Source organism: Anomaloglossus baeobatrachus, chromosome 5, assembly GCF_048569485.1.
Source record: "Anomaloglossus baeobatrachus isolate aAnoBae1 chromosome 5, aAnoBae1.hap1, whole genome shotgun sequence".
In the NCBI taxonomy this organism is placed as follows: Eukaryota; Metazoa; Chordata; class Amphibia; order Anura; family Aromobatidae; genus Anomaloglossus; species Anomaloglossus baeobatrachus.
In genome coordinates, this window is record NC_134357.1 from 264,649,912 (window position 1) to 264,674,307 (window position 24,396).

Below are 24,396 nucleotides of genomic sequence, written 5' to 3' on the forward strand. Positions count from 1 at the left end.
GAAGTGTCCGTGCAGCTAAAAAAGTTAGATACTGCAGGACACTTCATTATTGACAGCGGCACCCGGCAATCACACTCACCAGACGCCGAGCAGCAGGACCTGCAGTGATCACACACACACACACACACACACACACTCAGATCTCACACACACACTCACACACTCAGATCTCACACACAAACATCGGATCGCACGCAAACATCAAATCACACACACACACACAAACATCGGATCGCACACACACTCACCTCATCCAGCGACACCGATCTCTTCTTGCTGGGAGAATCCTGAGAGGCAGTGCGGTGCAGCACGACGAACAGGACCTGCGGCCGGCCACGTGACTTGCTCTCATTCCCTGCTGCCGTAAGTGCTGGATGTGATGTGATGTGATGTGTGTGTTTGTCTGCGATCTGCTGTGTGTGCCTGCGGCCGGCTGTGTGTGTGTGTGTGTGAGATCTGCTGTGTGTGTCAGCGTGTCAGCTAGCAGCAGGGTAGGATGGCGTGCAGCACCGACCGGAGATCACAGGAGGACCTGGGAACCACGCAGACGTCCTGGTCTGGTGAGTGAGTCTCCTGGGAAGTGGAGGGGGGGGGGGGCCTGCTTTTTTGGGGGGTAAACTTACCCCCAACCGTGTTTTTCCGAGAATAAGACCTCCTCCAAAAATAAGCCCTAGTGCTTTTTTTGGGGGACAAAAAAAATATAAGACAGTGTCTTATTTTTGGAAAAACACGGTATCACCCACTGGTAACCAGGAGGGAGTAAAGCTGGACTGGACATCTTGTCTCCTTTTTTTGACCACTGACTAGGTGTTCAAACAGCCTATGGATTTAAGGGCTGAAAGTCACATGTCTGATTTGATAGAATAAAATATCCTCTGTAATAGGAGTAAAACCAGTTTTACTTACTGTGATAGAGATTTGATTGTCACTGAGTGATGTAATCTTCAGTCTTCAGGAGCGTCTCTCTTTCTGCTGAAGACTGACAGTTCAGGTCAGCGACATGGTTGCTTTACTGGTCCGAATTGAGCTTTCTCGCATGCTGCTATCGATCTCGCCCGTTTCAGAGTGGCACTTCCAGTCTAAAGCAAAAGGCTTAGGCTATGTCCGCACGTTGCGTCGGAGTACCTGCAGTTTATTCTGCACGTTTTCCTTCCCTTGGTTTTTGACCAAATGGCTTTAGACCATTTTTTTAGCGCTAAAAACGCATGCAGCCACCGAAAAACAAAATAAAGTTTCTGTGATTTTTTTTTTTTTTTTTTTTTTTAAAAAAATAAAGCATGCGCAGTGAAAAATAAAGGTTTCCGCCGCTCTAAAAAAACGTTACATGCTGCGTTCCATCCGCCCGACGCAGCGTCAAAATAACGACGCTGCGTTGTCCAACGTATGCAACGCTGACACTTGCGTTACAGCGTGTCGTCCATACAAGTCTATGGAGAATAGCGCAGTGCGTTAATGGACTCCGCTATTCTCCATAGTGACGGACTGCGCTGAACGCAAGTGTGAAAGTACCCTAACTGACCAGTCTGAGACTGCCGGGTGGTTGGTAACCTAGGCAACAAGCTGTAAACTATGATAATAAAAATACTTTTTTTTTTTTTTTTTTTTTTTTTGAATTCCAGAAGATTGTTAATAAGCGATAACGTGTCACAGAAAAGCGATTGTTTTCTAGTAGAAGGATCGAGCCACATGGTGCAGGTAAATGTTCAGTGCAACAGAGAAACAAGAGACTCAAACAGGTAGTGGGTCAAAATCAGGTTCCTGCCAGACTAGTGTGTGACATCTTTATTTATGGAAAGTTAGAACAATATGCTACTGTTTAAATCTTGCCAAGTCACAAATATGCATTTAATACATTTTTATGAGCTTCTTCCTTATCACAGGCACAGGACCGCTTATGATATACAGTTCTGATGCTGTCAGCTGGGGATCGGCCATTCCTTGCAATTGGCAGGGTGTAGCTTGCACAAATGCAGTGTGGTAACGCCACTAAAGGCCACTTTACACACAGCGACATCACTAGCGATGTCACTAGTGAAAGCACTCGCCCCCGTCGGTTGTCCGTCACGGGCAAATCGCTGCCCGTAGCCCACAACATCGTTAGTCCCCGTCACACGTACTTACCTTCCTAGTGACGTCACTGTGGCCGGCAAACCGCCTCCTTTCTAAGGGGGGCGGTCCGTTCGGCGTCACAGCGACGTCACTAAGCGGCCGCCCAATAGAAGTGGAGGGGCAGAGATGAGCGGCCGGAACATCCCGCCCACCTCCTTCCTTCCTCATTGCCGGCGGCCGCAGGTATGATGTTGTTCGTCGTTCCTGCGGTGTCACACGTAGCGATGTGTGCTGCCGCAGGAACGACGAACAACCTGCGTCCGGCAACAGCAACGATATTTGAGATTAGAACGACGTGTCAACTATCAACGATATGGTGAGTAATTTTGATCGTTAGCGGTCGTTTCTGCGTTTCACACGCAATGACGTCGCTAACTAGGCCGGATGTGAGTCCGGAATTATGTGACCCCCCAACAACATCTCATTAGGGATGTCGCTGCGTGCAAAGCCCTCTTTAGTGTCTCTTTCACTGCGCACGAAGAAATTCAAACAAAAAATGGAGTCTTGATCCAAAGTCTCTAAAATGGCAGCTAAGCAGGAGAAGGCCTGAAGCTTCCTTTGTTACTTACAAAGTTGCTTGTTTTTTCTTTCTAGCTCTTTACAATTTAAGAACTTGAAGCAAGTCCTCTAAGTGTTTATTATAAATCAAATGACTAACTTAAAGCATCACTTCAGCGTGGTGATGTCTTTCAACTCTAGAGTGGCGCTTTACATGTAAGCCCCCTGCCTACTGTCTCATACTCGCCGTCTGGCGTTTTCATGCTTTTTCGCCTTCGCTCCAGTCTCGCTGTGCCATTTTGTGACTGTAACTGGAAGCCAAAAATTAAATTACAAGCTCCCAATGCATCTCTATGAGAGCTGGTAGGAGGCTCTCATAGACTTGTATCGAGCTGTGACCTCTGGTGTGCCCCATTATATACTGGAGCATCCGGCAGGTAACAAATCACTAGAGACCGACTGGAGCGGCTGTGATGGCACATGAAGCCGACGGAGGATGAGTATAAGACAGGGGGCAGGGGACTTAAAGCAGCATTCCAGCGGCGAAATAAATAAATAAAAACAAAACTCTATAGAGTGATGCTTTAGGCTGTGTGCACACATTGCGTTTTTTACCACGGAAACACTGCGTTTAGAACCGCAGCGTTTCAGTGGCAAATTGCATGAGTTCAGCTTTCCCAGCGCACCGGCCACCCTACTCCTCAGTTTCTTTCGCATGTGCAATAGCACATGCGACAGAAAACTGCTCCCCAGGCCCTGCCAGGTCACCCCCGTACCTGTCATAGCGCTGATTCCCTCCCCCCTCCCCCGCGGCCCCCTCCTTCACAGTGCGCGCCGGTCACATGTGCCGAGCAGCTGACAGCTTCCTGTGTTCAGTGTGAGCTGCGTTGGCTGCTGCTGCTGCTCTGCACTGTGCAGCTGTGACCCGGGGAGAGTGGGTGCAGATTCTTTGCACCCACTCTCCTCAAATGGAGGGTCTGCACTACTAGAAAATGGGGGACACGTACCCTGAGCGTGCCCCCCATATTCTAGAAGGTCCAGAGGCGACGTGGGACGTCAAAAATGGATACTGCGGACCCAATTTTTTTTTCTTTTCAATAAATTTGTCAAAGAGGGAATGTGTTTTTGGGGAGTGTTTTTTCAAATTTTTTTTTGGTTGTCAATTTTTTTTGCTATTACTGTCAATTAGTTATGTCTGGTATCAAATAGACGCTGTGACATAACTAATTGCTGGGCTTGATGCCAGGTGACATTACACATCTGGTATCAACCCCGTATATTACCCCATTTGCCACCGCACCAGGGCAACGGGATGAGTTGGGGCGAAGCGCCAGGATTGGCGCATCTAATGGATGCGCCACTTCTGGGGCGATTGCGGCCTGCTATTTTTTAGGCTGGGAAGAGTCCAATAACCATGGCTCTTCCCACCCTGAGAATACCAGACCCCAGCTGTCAGCTTCACCTTGGCTGGTGATCTAATTTGGGGGGGGACCCCACTTTGTTTTTTTTTTTGTTTTTTAATTATTTATAAATAAAAAAAAAAGCAGCTTGGGGAGCCCTCCAAATTGATCACCAGCCAAGGTGAAGCTGTCAGCTGTGGTTTGCAGGCTACAGCTGTCTGATTTATCCTGACTGGCTATCAAAAATAGGGGGGACCCCGCGTCATTTATTTTATTTTTTTTTTTTGGGGCTAAATACAAGGCTAGGCACCCTTTAGTGCCACATGAAAGGCACTAAAGGGCGCCAGCTTAGAATATGCAGGGGGGTGGGGACATTATATATATATATATATATATATATATATATAATGTGTATATGTATGTTTGACATCCATTGACACATTTTAGGCTGTGTGCCCACAATCAGGGTTTGCAGCGTTATGTGCGCAGAGTGTTTTCCCTGCGTCCATAACGCTGCGTTGTGCAGTAGAAGCACAGTGGAAGGAATTTTAGAAATCCCGTGCCCACTGTGCTTCTCTTCTCCGCAGCATAAACTGACCTGTGGTGCGGCTTCCCGAGCCTCAGCATGTCAATTTATGCTGCGGAGACGAGTGTTCTCTGCAGGTAGCATAGAGCTCCACAGCAGCCTGAACCCAAATCGTGGGCATGGGCAGCTGCGTTCTCCCGTGGACAACGCTCACATCTCTGCAGGAAGGCTGGCACTGTGTACTGGATGTACTGTGGCACTGTCACTGGATCATGTGGTCAAAAACGCACCTGAAGAAAACGCATGAAAAACACATGCGTTTTTGATGTGTTTTTCCCCAAAACACATTGTTTACAATTCTCCCCTCTGCCAGAGGGTGCGTTTTTTTTTTTCCGCGCTGAAAAAAACGCAATGTGTGCACATAGCCTTAAGACCTTGTTGCCACACTAACAGAACGTTTTTTTTTCTCAGTGATGCTTTATTCATGCATACATCCATAGATTTTGGTCAGATCTCTGACCGCAATGCACGGACCAACCACACGTCCCCCTTCGAGCGTGATAGAAATATACCCAGCTGTTATGCTCTGGTCGGGAGAGCCGCGGACAGTTTGTGCATTAGCGGTCCATGCTCGGACCAACTTGACAGACATCTGCATGAGCCCTAAGTGTGGAGTACTTTTTTTTTTTTTTTTTTTTTTTTTCTTCTGGTTTTGAGGCTTACTATTCATATTCTTTTCATTCTCTTGTAGCTATAACACCCCCCACCCCCCGCTAAAGAATGACCGTTCACACTTCTGAGAAGATACTAAACCTCATCTTGGAGATAACCCATCTACTGGCCGGTGAGGTGAGGCATTGTTGTATAATTAGGTACATTAGAAGTCCATAAGGGTGTTTATTTCACAGAAATTGTCAGCATAAATGCCATATTTTTTTGGATTATAAGACGCACTTTTCCTTCCAATAATTTGGGAGGAAACTGAGGGGTGCGTCCTAAAATCCGAATATAGCTTATTGGGGGAGGGGGGGTGTTGTCTGTGTGCGGGTGGGTGGCCAGGTGCGTGTCGCTGCATTCGGGCAGCCGGGTGCCTGTCTGTGCCGTTGCCCGTGGCCGGATGCCTCTGTCCCGGCTGCCTTTCTGTGTGGGTGGGCGTCCTGCTGGCTGTCACTCTGTGCGGGCGGGTGGGTGGCTGTGCGGACTGCAGTGGCTGTGCAGTGAGTGTTCCAGTCTGTCCGCGTTCCCGGTTTCAAATGATGACGGCGGGAGTCAGCGCGTGCGCAGGATGAGAGCTCAATCTGCGCACGTGCCGCTCTTGGCATCATCATTTGAACTAGGACTGAGGACAGACTGGGACACTCACCGCACCGCCCTGCTCCACCACTGACCAGTCGCTGCCACTGACCCGCTGCTGACCTGCCACCACTGAGCCGACGCTGCTGCTAGCACAGCCTCTGCCTCCTGTGACCCCCGCTCCATTACCGCTGCTGCCCCCCCTCTGGTAAGACAACACGGGAGTATAAGACAGACCCCATTTTTATTTTATTTTTTTTATCTCTAAATTGCCCCAAATTTATAATCCGCTGCGTCTTTATAAAACAAAAAATACGGTATATAGTTCACATAAGTATACACAATTAATATAAATATAACCAACCAGAAAATAAATTTCCACAAGAGTAAAAAAGCTCAAGAACTTATTAATTAAATGTAATCATTAAAATTAAAAAAAACCCAACTATTTGACCAAAATATGTCAATTCAATAAACACGGATAGCTAGTTCCAATGATCCACAGCACAATATACCAATGATTAAGTGGACATGAAATTCATGTCCACTACCAACATACATAGAGTTTGCAATAATACATACACAGTATAATCTGTGAAAAGATATTTCAACAGATAATAAATACCACCTAGTGGTGGAACAATGATATCAATTTCAATATAAAGCATATCCACAATCAGTTATTAGATAATGTCCACCACCTAGTGGTAAAGAAGTAGTAAAATTTAATCCCCTTAAAGGGAACCTGTCACCAGTTTTTCGGTTTATAAGCTGCGGCCACCACCACCGGGCTCTTGTATACAGCATTCAAACATGCTGTATATAAGAACCCAGGCTGGGGGTATAACATAAAAAACACTTTATAATACTTACCTAACGGTTGTGCGGTGGGCGTCTCCGTTGTCTGCTGCCGGCGCCGCCTCTTTTGTCCATCTTTGTGCTCCTTCTTCTCTAGCCGTGGTGCATGACGCGGCTGCGTCATACACTCGCCAGTTCTGCGCAGGCGCACTACAATACTTTGATCTGCCCTGCTCAGGACCGGCGAGTGGGACACAATTGTGAAGTTGAACAAAACTTATTGCTTATTTTAAACTTCTGTAAGGAAGAATAAATTGAAAATTGGGGCGTGCAATATTATTCGTCCCCTTTTACTTTCAATGCAGCAAACTCACTCCAGAAGTTCATTGAGGATCTCTAAATGATCCAATGTTGTCCTAAATGACTGATGATAAATAATGAAGTGTAATGAAGTCTCTGTATAAATGCACCTGTCTCAGTGTTCTGTTTAAAGCACAGAGAGAATCATGAAGACCAAGGAACACAACAGGCAGGTCCGTGATACTGTTGTGGAGAAGTTTAAAGCTGGATTTGGTTACAAAAAGAATTCCACAACTTTAAACATCCCAAAAGCACTGTGCAAGCGATCATATGGAAATGGAAGGAGTATCATACCACTGCAAATCTACCAAGACCCGGCTGTCCCTTTAAAAATTTCATCTCAAACAAGAAGACTGATCAGAGATGCAGCCAAGAGGCCCATGATCACTCTGGATGAACTGCAGAGATCTACAGCTGAGGAGGGAGAGTCTGTCCATAGGACAACAATCAGTCGTACACTGCACAAATCTGGCCTTTATGGAAGAGTGGCAAGGAGAAAGACATTTCTCAAAGATAACCATAAAAGTGTTGTTTAAAAGTTTGCCACAAGCCACCTGGGAGACACACCAAACATGTGGAAGAAGGTGCTCTGGTCAGATGACACCAAAATCAAACTGTGGGCACAATGCCAAATGATATATTTGGTGTAAAAGCAACACACCGCTCATCACCCTGAACACACCATCCCCAATGTCAAACATGGTGGTGGCAGCATCATGGTTTGGGCCTGCTTTTCTTCAGCAGGGACAGGGAAGGTGGTTAAAATTGATGGGAAGAGGGATGGAGCCAAATACAAGACCATTCTTGAAGAAAACCTGTTGGAGTCTGCAAAAGATCTGAGACTGGGATGGAGATTTGTCTTTCAAGACAATGATCCCAAACATAAAGCAAAATCTACAATGGAATAGTTCACAAATAAACGTATCCAGGTGTTAGAATGGCCAAGTCACAGTTCAGACCTGAATCCAATCGAGAATCTGTGGAAAGAGCTGAAAACTGCTGTTCACAAGCGCTCTCCATCCAACCTCACTCAGCTCCAGCTGTTTGCAAAGGAAGAATGGGCAAGAATTTCAGTCTCTCGATGTGCAAAACTGATAGACACATACCCCAAGTGACTTTGTGTGCCCCACTTTTCAGTTTATTATTTTTTCATAAAAGTTTAAAATAAGCAATAAAATTCATTCAACTTCACAATTGTGTCCCACTTGTGTTCTCACATTTTTTATCTTTATGTTTTGAAGCCTGAAATGTAAGAAAAGGTTGAAAAATTCAAGGGGGCCGAATACTTTCGCATGGCACTGTGTAATAAAAGCTATTTTTTTACGATCTACATAGCGGCCTGGGCTCTTCTATACAATATTCTAGAATGCTGTATATAAGGGCTCACTGGTGGTGGCCGCAGCTCATGAGAGGAAAACCTGGTGACAGGTTTCCTTTTTAATTATGTTTTGACTGTATTTAAATAATGAATAGACCGTTTTCTGATTGACAATCTCCATTTTATCATTTATACACATATTAAATTTACACAATGAGAGTTGCTTTTTATTCGGTTCATACTTTTTCCTCTTCCCACCTTTTATTTCCCCCTTAATTTTAAAATTAAGAAAATATCTCAGTGGAGCAACAAGAAATGACAAATCACATGTACTATTGTTTAATAAAAGCTAGACCAAATAGCAGAAGTAGGGTGTGAAATATTCTGTATCCCCAATGAAGCAATAGCTTATAGATTGTAGAACCACCGTTAGCAGCAATCGCTAGATATTATAATTTTCTGTATGACGTTACCAGTCTAACATCATTCTGAAGGAATTTTGTCCTACTTTTCTTGACATTTTTTCAGCTCATTGAGGTTTGTGGGCACTGTGCTCTTAAGGTCCCAACTAGAGATGAGCCTACCCATGGATGTTCGAGATCAACCGTATTTTAGTTAAAAGTTCGTTTTGGGACCCAAACTTGACTTGAACTTGTATCCGGATCCCAAACCCCATATAAGTCAATAGGACCCGAATTAAGGGGCCTAGCATAATGGAAGTCAATTATTGGGTAGTTCTGCTTTCGCCCTCATACAGCCAGCCTAAAGGTAGTATTCCTCTTGCGAGAGACTCGTGCGTCCTTCAGTCTTTTTCTATCAGAAACTTGAGCATTTCACCTAAATGCTCCAGACCAAAAAGCTGCAAAAAAAAATATAAAAATAATGCTGTTAGGCCATGTGCGCACAGTGTTTTTACCCGTGTTTTATTTTTGCAGTTTTGCTGCAGAAATTTCTTGAGAAAATGGTTGTAACCTATGGGGAAAAAAAATAGCTGTGCGTGCACTAGTTTTTTTTTTTTTTTTTGTTTTTTTTTTTGTTAACATTCTTTCTGCAGAATTTCTTGAGAAAAAAATGTGCATGTCACTTCTTTTCTGCAGGTACCTGCGGGTTTTTGCCATAGATAATGGTAAAAAAAACTCAGGGACCAACCTGCTGGAAAAAAAAAAAACGCACCAAAAACACGAACTGTTTTCGGTGCGTTTGTTTGTTTTTTTTTTTGTTTTTTTTACCACAAGTGCGCTAATCTTTCAGGCTCTCAAGAAATTTCTTGAGAAAAATACTTTTTCTAGTGTGAACAGAGCCTTATAGAGTGTTGTAATTGCAAATAATCAGGGCATTTGATTAGCGGCACACGGCTACTTACACTCCTTAATGCCAGTCGAAACAGTAAGACCGTTTTTGCATTTTGTCCTTGCTTTTGCTAAATGATTAAAGACATAGTGTAGTTTGTCATGTGTTCATCTGAGGATATAATTACAGTACTTTAATTTGAGACCTTAAAATGAGTAGCCTTTTCTTAAGTCCTGATGTCAGACAATAGAATCCAGAAAGGGTGAACTTTTTCTCATCCACTGTATATGACCTCACTCATGTATGACTTACAGAGGAATATGACAATCTATTTTTGAGGGTGTATATCTATAAGTACATCAGTGCTTTGTTTTTTGTTTTTTTTTTTCTCCATACTCAGGATTATACAATAGTAAAGAGAGATTATGGTGAGTCTGTGACCTCCAGCAATCGTCCCCCTGTATTAGTAGAATGGAAAGGGATTCAGGAATCTGTAATAAAGAAGTATCCTCCTAACTTATCCTTAAAAGAAGCAAACATCCATGAGAAGATCCTGGACTTCACCAACAAGATGATTGAGCTGCTGACTGGAGAGGTGAGCCCTGCTGGGGATACTGGGGCATTATACAGTAACACAAAAGATGTGTCTTATGATGATATATCATTTCTGTGTCAGGTTCCTATAAGATGTGAGGCTATCACTGTCCATTTTTCCATGGAGGAATGGGAATATATAAAAGGACATAAAGATCTGTACAAGAACATCACTTTGGTGGACGGTGTAAAAACCACACATGGCTTAAATGTGGACAAGAACAGGACTCTCCAGACAAATCTTATCTTAAACCTCATCTTGGACATCCTTGCTCAGATCACTGGGGAGGTAAGGTACAGTGGTTATGATGCTACATACCCCTGTTAATATGCCACGTTTTTCTCATGTAAAAAATAATCATAAAAAGGAATTTTTACACCTTTTTAATGTCACCCATAACGTATACAAATTGATTGAGGGACAAACTGAAATCATTTTGGGTGGAAAAAAAAAATAAAGAACTAAAATAATGTGGTTACATAAATATGGTAATCCTTAAAATAATACTTTCTTGAAGCTCCCTTTGAATTTATGACAGCATTCAATCTTTTTAGGTAGTAGCCTATCAGGATGAGAATTCTAGAATTGGCAATCTTTGCCCACTCTTACTTGCACTGGCGCTCCAAATCAGTTTGCTTTACCAGGGCATTTCCTATGTATATCGCTTTTTTTTTCTTAGGTCATCCCACAGATTTTCAATTGGATTCAGATCTGGGCTCTGCTTGGGCCATTTCAAAACTATGATTTTTCTTTTGGCAAAGCCATTCTTTTGTTGATGTGGAGGTGTGCTTTGAGTCATTGTCATGCTGAAAGTAAAAATTCCTCTTTAGCTTTTAGCAGAGGCATTTAAGTTTTGTTTCAAAATTGACTGCTGTTTGGAACTATTCATAATTAACTTTACCTTGACTAAAGCTCTAGTTCCAGTTCCTGAAAAACAGCCCCAAAGCACTATGTTGCTTCCACCATGATTCATTGTGGCTACTGTGTTCTATTGGTAAGGTGCAGCATTGACTTTGCACCAAAAATACCTTTTGAAATTATGGCCAAAAAATTCAACCTTGATCTCATTAGACCATAACACATTTTCTCACATTCTGTTGACAGACTGGATGTAGGATATATCAAAACATAATGTTTTTAATGTTGTTTTTTTTTTTTTTGTTTTGTTTTTCTTTGTAAAAATAAAAATTCCATCTTGGAGGGGGGCGGAGCCGGACATGACTGTGTAAGGACGCTTTCTCTCTGAGCTCCTCACTGCAATCCCCCATAAAACTGGTTTTTACTGCTAAAATGGGCAAATCCTCTAACAAAAAGGCTAAGCCCAGCACCATGAAGCGGCCACCTTCATCCCAGAGCAATATTGGATCCTACCTCACCCGCTCCCGGGAGCCTGGGACAGCACCACAGCCAGGACGGGAGCTGAGGCCTGCAGACCATGATCCTTTACCAGGCTCGTTGCCTATAATCACGGCACCTTCAGAAGCCCGGAAGATGGGAGCAGCGGCCGAGAGTTCCCGTGCCGTAGAAGAACCCACAGCGGGAGCCATAACTGCGGTGGCTAACAGGGGAAGCCTGACGCTGAGAGAGACAGCAAAGCCTGCGGCGCCATTTCAAGATGGCGGCCGCGCACGGAGGGAACAAACCGGCGGTTCAGTAGTGGAGGTCAGGACACCCACAGCCAGTGCCTTACCTGCTACGCGTCCCATTGCAAAGCTGCAGGATCCGGTGAGTTCACACAGCTCGCGTGTGGTCGGTGCACATGGGAAGCTGGGAGCTGCGGCCGAGGAGAGCGGGGCGCACGTGCATCCAGGCACAAGCGGTGACTCACCACTGCAGGCCCGTGCACGGGAGAAGATGTCGCCGCGTTGTGTAGCGGAGGAGATGAACACACCATCCTTGCACACAGGTGCTGTGGAGGGGGGGTTGAAAACGGCTGCAATTCACTCTGCTAACCTTGATAAGTTGCCTGCCTGCAGTTCACAGATGATGGGTCTGCGTGAGGGCTCAGCAAGGGGAGCCCTAACCAGAGACTGCAGTGGTATTGCATGCACTTCTCCCCTACCAGAGATTAAAGGGCCCCTGGAGAGCATTGGGGAAGGAGAGGGTCCATATAATCCCCTGGTGGCTGCAAATGAATCCTGGGGAATTCCCCAGGGGGAGACATCCCCCACCCATTCGGAGAGCTGGTCCACAGGTTCCTCCTGGGCAGAAAGCCTGGCAAGCCCAGGTGAAGAATCAAGGAGGGGCACTCTGATGCCCATGAATAGTGGGCTACAGGTGCTGGGATCTCCCCCACTCCAACATGCATTAATGCCACAAGCGTGGGGAGGCATGACTAACCCCCAGGGTACTCAGAAAGTGATATATGGTCCGGCGTTGCAGGACTCTTTTCGGGCATATGCCAACATACCCCATACTGAGGCCCCGATGGGTGAGGATCGTCCGGCATCCTTAGCAGATTTGCGCTTGCTGTTACAAGCGATGCCCACCAAGAATGATATTGCAGCATTAGCCAACCAAGTAGTGGCGGAATGTAAACAGGAATTTACCCAATTGCGGTCTGAACTTTCCTCACTCTCCCATAGGGTAGACACCCTTGATGAGCGTCAATCAAATTCTCAGGTCTCTATTCAATCTATCCAAGAGACAGTGAAGATCCAGTCCAAACAATTATTTGCCCTCCAACAGCATGTAGATGATCTGGAGAACAGAAACAGACGAAACAATCTACGGGTTAGGGGATTGCCTGAGTCCATTGCCGCCCCGGATATCCCTGTAGTTCTCTGTTCAATCTTTAATAGCTTATTAAAGAGACCACCAGGAGCTTCTCTTGAACTAGACAGAGCTCATCGGGCTCTACGTCCCCCAGACCCAAAGGACCCTCGGCCAAGAGATGTTGTATGTAGGGTGCATTTTTTTGCCGCCAAGGAGGCCATCTTGCTGGCCGCTCGGAGGAAACAGAACTTATCATATAATGGTTCAGCCATCCGCATAATGCCTGACCTCTCGCGGCACACTCTGGCCCAGCGTGCTACCCTTAAGCCTCTTCTGGATGTCTTAAAAGAGAAGGGCCTGCCGTTCCGATGGGGATTCCCCTTCTCCCTATCGGTACAGAAGGACTCACGGTGGTGGATCTTACGTTCCCCTGAGGACTTTCCGGCATTCGTCGCGAACCTTGGCCTTCCCCCCATTTCCATCTCAGAATGGCCTACAACGCTGCTACAGCCTTGGGTTCCTGGGGGAAAAGCCAGCACCACCAGGCCAATCCTACATAGTGATTCCAGTAGAGGGCTGCCACCTAGAGGAGATAGGGGCCGCAGATCGGGCCGCCCTCGGCAGCAGACATAGACAAGCTTGGAGGTCGTGCATGCCTCCAGGACCTGCATTACTTTCTGTTACCTGAGATGAAGGTCTTTTTCATTCTGACCTCAAGTCTAGTTATCGCCCGTATTGCACAAACATCTGATACTTTTGCCAGTGTTTATGGTTAACTTTATTGTTGCAAGTATATATGGAGCTCTGTTCGGTTATGTCTGACAGCTTTTTTCCCCAAATAGGTTGGGATCCCCTGTCCTGCCGAGTAATGGCGGATATGTTCCCTAGGAACGTTTGTTCGGTCTTAGTTTATTGTGCAAGGTTTTTATGCCTGCTGTTACTTTTTTTCCTCTCCCTTCTACATTCTTCTTCTAATCTCAAGACTTTTCTTCTTTCTGTCTTTGGCGGCCGGGCTGATCACGCCCGATTTTCTTTTTTCATATATTTCTAATGTCTCATTCCCCTATAGATGGCGGACTTCACCATAGCTTCTCTCAACGCCAAGGGCCTCAGTGTCCCGGAGAAAAGGTCGCAGATACTTTACCACCTTCATAAACGAAAGGTGAGAATAGTATGTTTCCAGGAGACCCATTTCAAACAGGGACACTCCCCGACCCTCAAGAATAAATACTATCAGACATGGGTAACCTCAGATAATCCAGACTCCCGTTCTAAAGGTGTAGCGATAGCCATTCATAAATCCCTTCCCCATCAAATATTAAAGTGCACGACGGATAGCCTTGGAAGATATATTATCCTGTCACTGAAGGTGGGGGACCAAACATTTACAATAATCAATGCATACGCCCCAAATTTAAGGCAGGATAGCTTTGTTGCACGACTGGTAGACGTTGCGATCCCTTTGATACAAGGTACCGTAATTTTATGCGGCGACCTTAATGTCACCCTGGACCCCACATTGGATAACTCCAGGGGGAAATCCAGCATTGCTTACTCTACCATTAAACGTATCAAAAAAGCTTTATTTCGTATCCAAATGTTCGATACTTGGAGACTACAACACCCATCCGACAGAGATTATAGTTTCTATTCCCACACGCAGGACTCATATAGTCGTATCGACTATATATTTCTACAGCATAATGCCCTCCCTTGGATACGACATACCGGGATGGGTAACATACTATGGTCTGATCACGCGCCGGTCTATTGTACGATCGAAATTCCCTCTCTCTCGGCTCCTAGAGGGTCATGGCGGCTGAACGAGTCGTTGCTGCTGGATGAGCTCTGTGTTACGGATGTTCAGACCTCTATTACTAGGTTCATAGAGGACCACTCAGTGGACGACACTGCCCCCACCTATAAGTGGGAAGCATTGAAGTGCGTTCTACGAGGCATTTTTATTAAACATGGGTCCCGCATTAAAAAAGAAAGGGCCCAAGATATAGTAAAAGCTCTTCATAGGGTTTCTGAACTGGAGCTCATCCACAAACGTGCCTTATCGGCCCCTATTCTACAGGCCCTATTACACGCTAGGATTGAGGTTAAAAAGCTGCTGGACTCTTCTTATAAACGACTATTACAGGTGGGTAAGGGGAGGTTTTATGAGTTTGGGGATAAGCCAGGCAGACTGCTGGCCAATGCGCTGAGAGAAAGGAGAGCTCATACTCTCATCCCATGCATCAAGAACTCACGCGATGAACTACTTTATTCCACCCCCGACATCTCAACTACTTTCCACGACTTTTATTCTAGACTATACAATTTACCTGCTAGACCTCCTGAGTTAGGTGAGGGGCGCCCCCCCATGTCCTCGCCATTTAGGCAACTCGACAGCTCTGTAGTTGAAGACCTGGAGAGTCCTTTTTCATTGGAGGATTTATTGGCGGTGATCCGCGACACGCCTGGCAACAAGAGCCCTGGTCCCGACGGGTTTCCCGCCAAGTTTTATAAATCCTTTTCAGAACAACTAGCACCCTTAATGCTTCTCTCCTTTAACTCGATTTCAGATTTAGTCCCTTTCCCACCCCACTCCACCACGGCCCATATTTCTCTACTCCTTAAGACTGGAAAAGACCCCACGGCGTGTAGTAGCTTTAGACCTATATCTCTCCTTAACGTAGATTTAAAAATTTATGCCAAGCTCCTGGCAAACAGACTTAGCCCTCTGCTGCCTGACCTGATTCATTTGGATCAGGTCGGTTTTGTCCCGGGTAGGGAGGCAAGGGATAACACCATAAAGACCCTGGACCTGATCCATCATGCACACACCAAAAAGCTTTCCCTGATGTTGTTGTCTCTGGATGCTGAGAAGGCTTTCGACAGAGTCTCCTGGCAGTCACTTTCTCAGACACTGGAGCACATAGGCTTGGGGCCGGTGTTCTCGTCCAGGATTATGGCCTTATACCATTCTCCGACGGCGCACCTTAAGATCAATGGCACTCTGTCGAGACCCTTCTCCATCCATAATGGGACCCGACAGGGGTGTCCTCTGTCACCTTTGTTGTACATCCTGGTCATGGAACATTTACTATCCGCTATTAGGAATAATCCAGATATACAGGGAATCAATATCACCAATCGGGAGCATAAGTGTGCCGCTTTTGCCGACGATCTCCTCGTTTATCTGTGCAATCCCCTTAAATCTCTCCCGTCACTAATGTTGGAACTAAACCGCTTTAGCAGGTGGTCCAACTTCAAAATCAATTTTGAAAAATCAGAGGCCCTAAATATTTCCTTGCCTCAAACAACTATAGACGCTATAAAACCAAATTTCCCCTTTAGATGGCCACCCCACGGCAGTATTGGTTACTTGGGCATTCATATCCCATCCGATCTGACCAGGCTCTTCGCACTGAATTATCAAAATTTTCTATCAAAACTTGAGGGAGACTTAGTTTCCTGGCAAAGGGGTACTCTTTCTTGGTTCGGCAGGATTAGTGCTCTCCGGATGACGGCCCTGCCAAGACTGTTATATTTGATACAAACGGTCCCGGTTTATGTTCCAGCGGCATATTGGGCCAGGATACAGCGCTTATTCAATCAATTTGTTTGGTCGAAGAAACGCGCCCGTCTAAGGAGTAGCGTCCTGACTAGGACCAAGAACGCGGGTGGGGCAGGGTTGCCCGACTGTAGGCGGTATTATCTGGCAACCGCTTACGCCAGAGTTTTAGACCTGTTACATAACTCTAGGTCCAAGCTTTGGGTTAGTCTGGCACAGGATCTATGCCCTTTATCAGTGCCGACCCTGCCGTGGACTTGGCCACTCCTTACTAAACATAAGATTAACATGTCTTATAGCACCAAACAAACACTGAAATCTATACACGCTACACCACTTCGCGATCGCCTGATCCAGCCCAGGGGTCCCCTCATGCCCCTAACGGATAACCCAGAGTTTATACCAGGGGCATCATCCAACAACTTTCTGGGCAGCTCAAAACAAAACCCTTTGATACTGAACCAGGTAGCCCCGGAGGGTTCCCTCCTACCACTCTTGAAGATTGTAGAGAATCGTACTTTTAAATTGCGGTTCCATTTTGAATACGGTCAACTTAAACATTTTATAACCTCACAAGACAGTGTTATGGCCCATCCCTCGCTTCCGACATGTTTTGAAAACCTCTGCGCGGTTTCCTCCGATACACGGCATGCAATATCAAAAGTGTACAAACTCATGACAAGCGCGACAGAGGTATCTCTTCCCCGCTTTTGTACGGCTTGGGAGGAGGAGCTCAATCAGACGTTCGGGGGGGATCAGTGGGAGCGCTGTTTCCGTCTGACACACAGGTCCGTGGTTGCCACCAGGATGCAGGAAACTAGTTATAAAATACTTTCCAGGTGGTACAGGGTCCCAGCATTTTTGCATGCTTGGTGTCCAGAAGTACCGGATACCTGCTGGCATTGTGGAGCGCAGGGGGGCACCATGTCCCACATCTGGTGGTATTGCCCGAGCCTAGCGGTCTTTTGGAACAAAGTACTAACAGCCATACGGGAGGTCACCGGGATCACAGTCCCTGGTCGTCCAGAGGCAGTCTTATTGTACATCTTTAAGGTACCAGAAAAGATCTACAAAAAATCCCTCCTGGGTCACCTCCTTCAGGCAGCCAAGACGGTGATCCCGAGGCGTTGGAAGGACCCTGCTCCCCCCACGTTGGAGGAGTGGGTATTGGAAGTGAATGTGATTCACCGTATGGAGATGGTGATGGCCCAGTCGCGTGGACAGACGGTAGGGATGGCCACTAAATGGTTTCAGTGGGAATCATTCCTATCTGGCGGAAAATTTCTTGACCTAATTTAATCTCCGGTGACTGGGTACTCTGGCCCTTTTCCCCTTGTTATCATACTCCTCCCATCCGACATTTTTTGGTCCAACGGACTATGTATCAGACCCGGCCGACACACTTTTTCTTCCTCTATCTCTTCTTCTTTTGCTGTCTTATCCCTCCTTCTCTAAATATCATGACTGCTGCTCTTCTTCACCTTCCCTTTCTGTTTCATTATTTCTTTTTATTTCTCTCATGGTTTCAATTGAATTCCCATGTACTATGTTAATCATTTACATTCTGCCTTCAGGTCTACGATGGTGTTGTGTCGTTTAGACCTTTGATCTATCTCATTTGTCAAAGCATGGATGTATATTTTCTTTATTTTCTTATTATAAACTCAATAAAACTTTAAATTGGGAAAAAAATTCCATCTTGCCAGCCTACCCCTCAGTCCAGATATATGAAGGCTATGGGAGAAAGTTGCCAAGTGCAGTACACAACCTACATGTAAGAAATTCCTACAGCTCCTTTAATATTTCAGTAGGCCTCTTGACAGCCTCTTGGACCAATATTCTCTTGTCTTTTCATCAATTTTTGAGAGAGACATTTCGATCTAGGTAATGTTTCTGTTGTACCAAATTTAGGCAATATCATGACGACTGCCTTCTTAGTGTATATCTAATCCCTCAAAGTTTTTGTACCCTTCTCTTGACTGATAACTTTCTACAGTGAGATCCCTTTGCTGTGTTGTAAGCTGTTTAAGGACCATGGATTTTGCTCTATAAAGCAACTAAGAAAATATCTGGAATATCCTACTAGAACAGCTAAACTTTATATGGAGTTAATCTGAATTAGTTTAAATGATAGCAATAGTCTTTGAATACGATTTTTAACAGGAGTTTAAATGCGATTTGGCTAATTTTAAACAAAACCAATTCAGAAGGTGTTCACACTTATTCAACCACTAGCGATGAGCTTATCAATTTCACAGAATTTTGGTCAATGGTACCTGGCAACTAGACAGAAGGTCTGCAAATCTCTTACCTTCTAGTGTCCTCAGTATATATAATTGTAAAAGCTCCAACTTTGGTAGCTTTGATTCGTTGGACTAGTAAATGTGGCCATGCAAATTGTTCTTGCTTTATAGCTTTTTGTATTGACTCAAAATAAAAATTAAGATTTGTCTGACGTTCACTTGCTAATAATGACCATAGGATAAACTTTATTGAAGAGACATTTTGTTTAAAGGAGGACTTTTCTACTTTAGGGCTTATTCACATCTCAGTATTGTAGGACATAAGTTAGAGGTGGTCCACTACTCGGCATTAGTGGCCACATCGATGTAAAACTCATTAAGAAGGCATTTCTCAAATACCTTGTGTAGTAAATTCTGACTCTGAGCGGCGATATTGTGGTCTGCTCATCCCCATCTAGTGACCCCCGGGCTCAGTGACCTCTGACATCCAGACCTCGGCCTCAGTCTTCCTGAGTGACTGGGCTGTGGGCGGAGTTTCACTGCTTGTCACAGCCCAGCATTGCTCTTGCTTGCGGCGCTCTGCAGCGAAGGAGAGCGCGCGCGGGATGCTAGGCTGTGACGAGCGTTGACACTCTGCCCAAAGCCCAGTCACTCAGACTGGTGCCGGGCTCGGTAAAACAAAAACAAGCTTTCACAAAGCGTAATCAACCAAAAATAGAACACGTAAAACACATCAGATGGCAATTTTTTTTCAATATCTAAATAAAAACTATATATACATTGGTATCGCTGTAATTGTAGTGACCCAGAGAATCATGTCGGGTAATTTTTACCCTACACCCCCCCCCCCCCCTTCCCCAGCAAAAAAAATTACAGAATTGGTTTTTTTTTTCTTTGCATTTGGATTTTCTTCCCGTTTTAGGGCTCGTGCGCACGTTGCGTAATTACATGCATTTGGATGCGTATAGCACTGCAGCGTAAATGCATGCGTCCTGCACAATCTATGTAGATTGTGCATGAGACGTGCGCATGTTGCTTTTTTGGAATGCAGCGATTTGGGTGCTAAAATTTTGACCCAAATCCGTGCGTTCATAAAAGCAGCATGTCAATTATTCCTGCGTTCTGGATGCAGCTCCCGGTCTGTCTATGGTGGGGGCAGCATCCCAAGCGCATAAAATTGGCTTTTTTTTTTTTTAACAAAAATACTGCATTCATTATGCAGTCTTTCTGCAGCGATTTGACGCGCACATGTGCTGTCAAATCGCTGCAGAAGTTTCAGCAGGTACGTGCGCATGAGCCCTTACAGTGCATAGAATGGTGTCAATCAAAATGGCAATTGGTCCGGCAAAAAAAGAAAAACCATAAGACCTGCTACATCTATATAGATGGAAAAATAAAAAATTATGGTTCTTAGAAGAAGGGGAAAAAACAAAAACACAAAACTGGAAAATTGCCATGTTGGGAGGGGTGAAATCTTAGTGCAGACAAAGCAAAGTTTTTGGATTAGTATTTCCATTCCTTATGAAATTGACAAATGTTAGAATACTATATAGAAAATTAACACTTTTTTTTTTTTCCCCCTCTTTTACAATGTACAGCAATATATAATATTGGAGAATGAAGGTAAAACTTTGAGATCAAGCATCCATTACAAAGTGTCAGAAAAAGGGGGAAAAAAAGTAAGGTCCATTCCTGAGCCTCAACTCAACTCCTTAATAACTGACAAAAACAATGGTCAGAAGATCCTGGACCTCACCATCAAGATGATTGAGCTGCTGACTGGAGAGGTGAGCGCTGCTGGGAATACTGGCACATTATACCGTAACACAAGGGATGATGTGTCTGGTGATGACTGTATCATTGTATGTGTCAGGTTCCTATAAGGTGTCAGGATGTCACTGTCCATTTCTCCATGGAGGAGTGGGAGTATATAGAAGAACACAAGGATCTGTACAAAGACGTCATTATGAAGAACCTTCCACCTGTCACATCACTAGAAAAAAGCAAGTATTTCTTATGATACAAATGATCCATGCTTTATTCAGGGTTCACTCACACTAGCGTGTAAAAACATCGGTCTCATTCACTAGAGTATGACGAGTGAAATACATTTGGTATGTCATATGGGTAAATATTTCTTGATGTTAGATTTCGCCACGTTGATTCGGCTACATTCACATGACCGTTCCATTTTTGCGGTCCGCAAAAAAAGGTCCTTTTTGTTCACGGATGCATCCGTGTGGCATCCGTGTGACTTCCGTTCTGTATACGGTCCATGTGTCATCTGTTTGCCTTCTGTTTTTTTGCGCACCACAAAAAACGGAAGCAGCTAGAAAGATAAATAGATGGGTAGATATAAAGATGGATAGATAGATAGATATTGAGATAGCGGGATAGATGGATGAATGAATGGAGAGATAGAGGGATAGATGATAGACCTATATAATGTCCCACCCCCTTGCATATTCTATACTGGCACCCTTTAGTGAATTTCATGTGGCACTAAAGCCTTGTATTTAGCCAAAAAATAAATCGACGTGGGGTCCCCCCTATCTTTTGTAGCCAGCTAGAGTATAGCAGGCCGCTGCAGATTGCAGACCACAGCTGACAGCTTCACCTTGGCTGGTAATCCAAAACAGAGGGCACTACACGCTGTTATTTTACATTAAATAAATAATTTAAAACAAAAAATGTGCGTTTTCCCCCACACCCCCAAATTGGATCACCAGCCAAGGTAAAGCGGACAGCTGTGGTCTGGTATTCTCAGACTTGGGAGGTCCACCGTTATTGGACACTCCCCAGCCTAAAAATAGCAGGCCACAGCCGTCACAGAGGTGGCGCATCCATTGGATGTGCCGATCCTGGCGCTTCGCCCAAACTCATCCCATTGCCCTAGTACGGTGGCAAACTGGTTAATATGGGGTTGATGCTAGATATGTAATGTCACCTGGCATCAAGCCCTTGGGTTAGTGATGTCACACGTCTATCAGATACCCGACATCACAAACCCAGTCAGTAATAAAAAAAAAAAAAAGAAAAGAAAAAAAAAAAGACAACAAAAAAGTTTAATTTAAAAAAACACTCCCCAAAACATTGCCTCTTTCACCAATTTATTTAAAAGAACAATCAAATCCGGTCTGGCGTAATCCCAATAAGGGGGTCCCATGACAATCCATACCAAAGTCACTGTCCCAGTCAATGAAGAACAGAATGTTCCCCATTTGCTGGGAGAGCAGTGCAGTGACCTGAGCGAACATCAGTAGGTCAGCCCAGGTCACTCCAGTGATCTCCTGCACTCCTGACGTCAGCGCTGTCACTGACTTCCGTTGTCCGCCACGTTCTCAGCAGTATCGCGGGAGCCCGTGACGTCACCGCTAGTGACAGTCTCAGGCCGCCCGCGAGACGTGATGTGAGAATGTGGCGGGCATAGAAGGCAGTGACAAGCGCTGATGTCAGGAGTACAGGAGATCGTCACAGCAGGTAATGATCTCATCTAACCTCCTGACAGCAGCACTCGTCATCCCCGCGGCTGCCCGCACTGCTGTGTGAGAAGCTGCTGATACTGCAGTGCGGCCATATGCTGACACACTGCAGTGCAGGCAGCTGCAGTGCTGGCAGGGAGCAGGACCCAGACTGCAGGGGCACCCGACGGAGGTCACACGAAAGTGCTCCCGTGTGGCTTCCAGGGATTTTGCGGACCCATTGACTTGTATTGAGTCACAGTCAGCAAATTACGGAACAGAATAGGACATGTTCCATAATAACGGAGCGGACATACAGCATCCGATGTGTGGTTTTTTTTTTTTTTTGTTTTTGTGTAGTATCGGATGCACACTGAAGTTCTTCCGTGTGCCATCTGATCCTACACAAGACATTGCAAAGATGGTCCTGTTCAAAAAAAAAAAAACAGTAACTGTCCAGGAAAAACGGTCATGTGAATGAGCCCTTACTATAAGTGGTAGAGAAAACAGATGGAGACAGTTCCTTTTTTTGCTGAGTATTTTTTTTTTTACTTGATCTTGTAAGAGATATATTGTTCTTCGTGTTTTGTTGTGTTTTTTTTTTTTTTTTTTTAATTCAGCAATGGTTTTGGCACGATGTAGTATGTGGTTGTTATAGCTTCGTTTGCGAAAACGATGGTCTAAAGTTTTGCAATTTTTTTTTTTTTTTTTTTTTATGTAACATTATTAATGCAGCATCTATTTGCTCTTATACAGTGGGTAGTAAAGTATTCAGACCCCTTTAAGTTTTTCACTCTATTTCATTGCAGCCATTTGGTAAATTCAAAAAAAGTTCATTATTTTTTCTCACTCTGGAAGAGGTTTTCTTCCAGGATATCTCTGAACTTGGCAGCATTCATCTTTCCTTCAATTGCAACCAGTCATCCTGTCCCTGCAGCTGAAAAACACCCCCCTAGCATGATGCTGCCACCACCATGTTTAACTGTTGGGATTGTATTGGGCAAATGATGAGCAGTGCCTGGTTTTCTCCACACATACCACTTAGAATTATCATCAAAAAGTTCAATCTTCGTCTCATCAGACCAGAGAATCTTATTTCTCATAGTCTAGGAGTCCTTCATGTTTTGTTTTGCAAACTCTATGTGGGCTTTCAGATGTCTTATACTGAGGAAAGGATTCAGTCAGGCCACTCTGCTATAAGGGTCCGACTGGTGGAGGGCAGCAGTGCTAGTTTACTTTCATCTCCCTACTGCATCTCTTATTATTATTATTATTATTATTATTATTATTATTATTATTAATAATAATAATAATAATAATAATATTATTTATTTATTTTATTTTTTTTCTCTCAGTAATGTACACTCTGCACCCCATCTAAACAAGAAAAAGTGAAATATCATAGTCATAAGTATTCAGAGCCTTTGCTCAGACACTCATATTTAAGTCACATGCTCTCCATTTCCTTGTGAAGGTTCATCTTCCAACAAGACAATGACCCTAAGCACACAGCTAACATAACAAAGGAGTGGCTTCAGAACAACTCTGTGACCATTATTGACTGGCCCAGCCAAAGCCCTGACCTAAAACCAATTGACCATCTCTAGGGAGACCTGAAAATGGCTGTCCACCAACGTTCACCATCCGACCTGACGGAACTGGAGAGGATCTGCAAAGAAGAATGGCAGAGGATCCCCAAAAACTTGTTGCGTCATTCCCAAGAAGACGCATGGCTGTACTAGCTCAAAAGGGTGCTTCTACTCAGTACTGAGCAAAGGGTCTGAATATTTATGACCATGTGATATTTCAGGTTTCATGTTTAAAAAATTATTTTTTTTTTTTTTTCTGTGAAGATGGGGTGCAGAGTGTACATTAATGAGGAAAAAAATGAACTTTTTTGAATTTACCAAATGGCTGCAATGAAACAGTGAAAAATTTAAAGGGGTCTGAATACATTCTGTACCCACTGTATATTCGCCTGCTGGTATATTACATATTAGAAATGCATCTCAATAAATAAGAATATCATCAAAAAATTAATTTCAGTAATTGAATACAAAAAGGGAAATGTATATATTTTATATAGTCATTACAAACAGTGAACGATTTCAAGTGATTTATTTCTGTTCATGTTGATGATTATGACTTACAGCCAATGAAAACTCAAGTCATTATCTCAAAAAATTAGGATAATTACTACAAAACACCTGCAAAGGCTTCCTATGTGG

At 44.4% G+C, this 24,396-nt stretch overlaps 1 protein-coding gene across 2 annotated transcripts in view; it reads left to right on the forward strand.

Annotated features, from left to right (window-relative positions):
- The first annotated feature begins 5,288 nt into the window (after window positions 1-5,288).
- LOC142309951 (uncharacterized) overlaps window positions 5,289-24,396 on the forward strand; it is a 32,482-nt gene continuing 13,374 nt past the window's right edge. The window contains exons 1-6 of one of the 2 annotated variants that reach the window (XM_075347423.1): window positions 5,289-5,382; window positions 9,993-10,187; window positions 10,269-10,475; window positions 13,972-14,064; window positions 20,306-20,494; window positions 20,581-20,710. In XM_075347423.1, the coding sequence (XP_075203538.1) occupies window positions 5,314-5,382; window positions 9,993-10,187; window positions 10,269-10,475; window positions 13,972-14,064; window positions 20,306-20,494; window positions 20,581-20,710 (883 nt within the window). In that variant the 5' untranslated portion in view covers window positions 5,289-5,313. The remainder of the gene's footprint in view (window positions 5,383-9,992; window positions 10,188-10,268; window positions 10,476-13,971; window positions 14,065-20,305; window positions 20,495-20,580; window positions 20,711-24,396) is intronic. The other variant, XM_075347424.1, reaches the window with a different exon arrangement.